This window comes from Elaeis guineensis, chromosome 11 (genome assembly GCF_000442705.2).
Source record: "Elaeis guineensis isolate ETL-2024a chromosome 11, EG11, whole genome shotgun sequence".
NCBI classification, from domain to species: Eukaryota; Viridiplantae; Streptophyta; class Magnoliopsida; order Arecales; family Arecaceae; genus Elaeis; species Elaeis guineensis.
The window spans coordinates 101,989,337-101,994,858 of record NC_026003.2 but is presented as its reverse complement, the minus strand read 5'-3'; the positions used below and the strand labels follow the sequence as shown (position 1 = coordinate 101,994,858).

Genomic DNA, 5,522 nt, shown 5'->3' with positions numbered 1-5,522 from the left:
TTATCATGTTTATATATATTTGACCCGTGCGATATGATCCGCATCTCTACTTGTTCCGATTCGAAGTGGATATAGGATGGATATGAATATATGATTTTTAATTATGAAATGGATACAGAAATTGGCCGATCCTATCCATATCTGTTGCCATCCCTATTTATTTAGCTTTATCCTATGATCAAAGCAAGGTTTACAGGCAACTACAAGAAAAAAAAAAAAAAATCTGGTTAACATATCAATTACCATGCCCATTAAAACTTAACCATAAAGATGGAACTCTTTTACATCTGATGCAACCCTATATTTTCGAACCTAAAGGAAATTTTGGTGGGCAGATGCAATAGATCTGAAGATAAACTTTGACAAATATTATCACACTGGAGGAAATATAGACGGTTGTGATTCCATCATACACCTACGTTCAAGCACTTATACCCTCTTATCATTCCTCTCTCCTAATCAAAAGTTTGAATTGATTAGAGCATGCATGCATGTATCGACACACATATATACATACCAATATATAAATATATACATATACACAGAACTTACGGATAAATATGGATAACCAGCAGTTTTGGAGCATGGAATGGGGTTCAGAAACTGTAGATGATGACTTACATGGGTTAGGAAACTAGAATTTGGCACTTGCAATGCACATGAAATATCTCGTAATCCAATTATTATTGCTCTTCATACAACTTGGGACTATGTTTACCTCAAACACATGGGTAAATATAAGTTTATTTATTTGAAATAAGAATTATTTTGTTCTGTCGATGGATGACTGCACCACTTTAGAGCCCCACGACCACTCCGGATTTTGGGCTTTATTCTTACATTATTATTAGAGTGTAGAAAACAATGATTTGGTGAGATACCAAATCTTCTCAAGGACAGAAGGTAATGAGGTAATTAGCCCCAGTGCAAGTGAAGGTGCTGCTGCTATCATCAAAAGCATAACTGTAAGCTTGAGGACACTCGCTCTTGAAGAACTCGGAATAGCTCGTCGGCTTGCATGTTTGCGGACTGTTATAGGGTCCAGTGCAGCAATACTGGTCCTGGTTAAAAGCCAGGCAAGCGCTCTTGCAGCCAACGACGGCACCAGATACCGTCAGCTGCAGCACTGCCGGGCACTGGGAGTTGATGTTCGCCGAGCATGATGTGGTGGTGCAACCCGAGACACCCTGTGGAGCGATGGAGACCGGCAAGTTGAAGCCATCGACCAAGCTCACGTCGTAGAAATCCTTTCCGCCATCGCCCTGCAGGGTGAACTCGAGGAGCGAGGCGGGTGGGGCGCCGCCGTTGCCGTTGCATGCGACCTGCCCGGTGCCGCAGTCACCGGTCTGGCATGTAAATCTCCCCGACGCGTCGGTGGAGCAGCCGGTCCGGCCCCACATCCGGCCTGCCCAATTGGATGGGAAGGTTATCGAGTTGGAGGCCGAGGCGCCGAGCTCGAAGCCCGTCTGCGGGAATGCAGGGACATTAGGGTTGTTCTGTATGCCAGGCCAGACCGTGTTGGGGCAGTTGTTCTGGAAGGTGAACGTAGTTGAAAGCCCACCTGAAAATTTAGAAGTTAGATAGATTTTGTTAGTAGAAGTTAGATAGATTTTGTAACATGGAAGACAAGGCTAAAGGCCTTGAAATGGAACGTGAAACAAACCATGGACGAGGAGGGCAGCGTAGAAAATGGCGAAGAGAAGCGATGCGTTGGCCATTGAGGACTAGGAAGGCTTGCGTTGGAGGGATTCCGAATGCAAGAGAGGAGGAGATGGTGTGAGAGTCTTGAGGTTTGTGGGGGTATTTATAGGGGAAATTTTTGATTTTATAAATGGAAAAGGGAGGCGATAAGGTGGAGACCATTCGTTGCGTGCATGGAAGGGAGTTGAACAGTCCTTGTTTGATTAGAGGAATTTTGTTTTTTTTTTTGGTACAGATTAGTGGAATTCTTTCACGCCAGCTAACAGAGAGGACCTGGCCCGATCAGCGGAACTCTTTCACACCCGATATACTTACAAATACGTACAACAGAGGGTCTGGCTTGTTAGTGGAATTCTTGTGCTTTGGACCAAGTCGAATTAGGAAGAAGTAAATAATGGGATGAAGTTTTACCAAAAAAGAAAGAAAAAAAGAAGTTGGACTGGTCGGAAAGAGTAATTTGTTATTTCATCTGTTCCTAAACTTGCAGGAAGTCTTCGTCGGGTGCCGTATGCGATTTTGTCACTTGCATTTGTTTTGTTTTCCAGAAACATGCGTGCAACTTGTGTTCTTTGAAGAAACTGGCCGAAAAAGAAGGATGAGTTTGACGATGATGAACTTCTCTTTTCAAGGGAAGTGGAAAATAAGAGTACATTATTATATTATCATAATGTAAGAGGAAATTTTAGAGATGGATAATTAACCGCCACTCATCTTGTGTGCATGCATTGAATATATCTAACAGTGATTTCTTAACTATTATTAAATATCTTAAGTTGGAATTCGTCAAACAAGGAAATGAATCGAGTTCTTGTTTTTTTCTTTAATGAAAGAGAAATTTGAGAAATATTACAGTTTTACCTATTTCGAATATTTTGCCAAAATAATAGAATAAATTGAAAAGATTATCTAAATAAAATTAAATATGTATATAATTGAAAAATAATCAAGTCCCTTTCTTTCACTAAGGACTTGTTTAATTCACGAGAAGAACTTTGCTTCTTAGAAATATGGTTTTAATATATTTAGTTGATCGTGAAAAAATGATTTATCTCAGTTAAAACATCCAATTTTTTAAAAAAATTATGTAAAATACCTATTATACCGTTAATGATATAAAACCATATCTTTGTGCTTTCAAACTCTATATAAATATTATATTAATATAAATATAATATAATATCATAATAGATCATAATAAGTGATTATATTAATACAACACTAATATATATGTATATATATACAATATAAATATTTTAATAACAAATTTATTGATATAGTATTAATATTATATTAATATAAAAATTAATATATTAATATAAAAATTTATTATATTATATTAATATAAATATTAGGATAATAAAAATATAATATTATATTAATATTTATAGGGATAATTTTAAAATGATATTTTTAAAAAGAAAAGGGAGCCACTAATTTTCATTCCATAAAAAGTTCTAAAACCCATCTCTTCTCTGGATTTATACTTTTCATAAAATATAAAAAGTGTCTTTCCATAAAAAGAGCTTTTTCTATTTTTTTTCCTTAAAACTTCAATCAAACAAGAAGACTCTCCTCCACTTCTTCGAAATTGTATTTTGCCCCTTCCATTTCTCGTGAACCAAATGAGTCCTAAATTGTTATAAGATTTTTTTGCATATTGAGAACTAAAGAAAGCCCACTAAGTACTAGAAACATGTTCTCAAGCTCGAAGCCAAAGTCACTTGGAATGATTATAATTATAGAAAATCGAAGAACTCATTCAACATATGTTGTAGGATCCCACAAAGGGTGAAGATGCAAAGGCTGGGGTTTTATTTGAGAGCAAAAATGGGAGAAGCTCGTCACTTTCCTACTTGATAAGCTTAAGTGAATGGGGAAAGTGTAAGAAATATGCAAGCATATATCTAGTCCCACATCAATTATACACTAAATAGATCTTGGAATCATATAGGGTACTTACTTTCTTTATTCCAAGATATTTAAACCTCATGAATATATTTTCGATATAATAAGATTGATCTAAAGCATAGCCCCACTATGCTTCTTAACCTTTATGCTTAAGATAGTATATACTTCACTAAGATCTTTCATTTTGAATTTAGATACTTCTTAGTCTAAGATATATGTTCTAAATTGGTCTCAAAATCAGCAAGTTATCCATATAAAAACAAATGATCACATCACAATTATCAATAAATTTAGAGTAAATATATTTATCAGCATTATTATATATGAATCTATTTAACAAAATTATTGAATCAAACTTTTCATGCCATTACTTTGGAACTTTCTTTAAATTGTATAATGATTTGACCAAGTTACAAACTTTCTTTTCATTTCTAGGAAGAACAAAATTTTCTGATTGTTCATATAAACTTCCATCAATGTCATCATTTAAGAATGTTGTTTTAATATCCATTGATAAATATGTAAATTATAAATTGAAGCTAATATAATAAAACCTCTCCCAGATGTTATTCTTGCTATCGAAGCATATATATCAAAATAATATGTGCCTTTCTTCTATGTATATCTCTTGACTATAATCTAGCCTTGAAGGTTTGTATAGACCCATATGTACTATATTTTCTTCTAAATGCCCACTTACATCACATCTTATAGATTTTGATCCTTGAGATAAATCTACAAGAATGCAAGAATTGTTAGACAATACTGAGTCTATTTCATCATTTATAGCTTCTTTTATGAAACTGCATTTCTTGAAGCCATTGCCTCCCTATATGTCTTAGGATTATCTTCAATATTTAATAAGATGTATATTCCATTGAGCACAATGGTTCTACTACCTTCTATAAGAAGACTATAGATTGGGAAGAAATAAATTAGGATCCAAATTTTTCTTTTTTATCTTCCTACTTCTACTGGTTCAGAGAAAATATTATTTTTCTTTTTTTTATTGCTCTTATTATTAGATGTACTAGGAGTTAAACTAGATTGTAGGGTTGGTAAATTATCAATTATGGGAATAGGCTCCGGTAAAAGTGAGAGTAGAATTTATCTTTAGTAAATTATGCACCTCTTGTTTCTACTATGAATTAGACTTTAAGTCTAATAATTTGTAAGCCTTTGAATTTTCAGCATATCCCATAAATACATATTTTATCCCTCTTGGCCCTAATTTAGTTCTTTTTGGATCATAAACTCTATAAAAGGCCAAACACCCCCATTTTAAGATGGTTTAGATTTGGTTTCTTCTCTTCTATAATTATAAGGTGAAATCTGAATTTTTCTAGATAAAATTTTATTATGAACATGGTATGTAATGCTTCCCATAAATTTAGAGATAGTTTACCATTTAAAACCATTGTATTGTTACAAAAAAAAACTATTGTATTAAGCATATCAGCTAAAGTTCTATTTTTTTTTAGCCAAACCATTTTATTGAGATGTACATGGTGTTAATTTCTAGTGTATGATACCATGTCCTTCATAATAAGTAGTAAATTTATTAGAAAACTATTCTCCACAACCATCACTATAGAGAATCTTAATTTTCATTTCCTTTCGATTCTACTTTATAACATTTAATGAAATTAAATGCTTCATCTCTGCTTCTCAATAGATATGCATATGTGTATCTAGAGAAATCATTTATAAATGTTAAAAAGTATATATTTTTATCATCTCTTGTTAGAATTCCATTCAATTCATAAATATTAGAATGTATTAATTCTAATATTTGTATTTTCTTTTCTACCTTAGGAAAAGATTTTTTGGTGATTTTTTCTTGAATATAGATTTCATACTTATAATTATCTTCATGCTTATAAGAAATATATCCATGCTTATACATATAATGC

General features: G+C 33.3%; 1 protein-coding gene across 1 annotated transcript; it reads right to left on the bottom strand.

Annotated features, from left to right (window-relative positions):
- Nucleotides 1–667: 667 nt before the first annotated feature.
- LOC105053637 (thaumatin-like protein 1b) lies at nucleotides 668–1,791 on the bottom strand. The gene is made up of 2 exons (XM_019853675.2): nucleotides 1,664–1,791; nucleotides 668–1,561 (listed from the first exon to the last, which is right to left on the bottom strand). Exons 1-2 carry the CDS (start codon nucleotides 1,716–1,718, stop codon nucleotides 891–893), a joined length of 726 nt encoding a protein of 241 aa, XP_019709234.2. The 5' UTR covers nucleotides 1,719–1,791; the 3' UTR covers nucleotides 668–890.
- Between the last annotated feature and the right edge of the window lie 3,731 nt (nucleotides 1,792–5,522).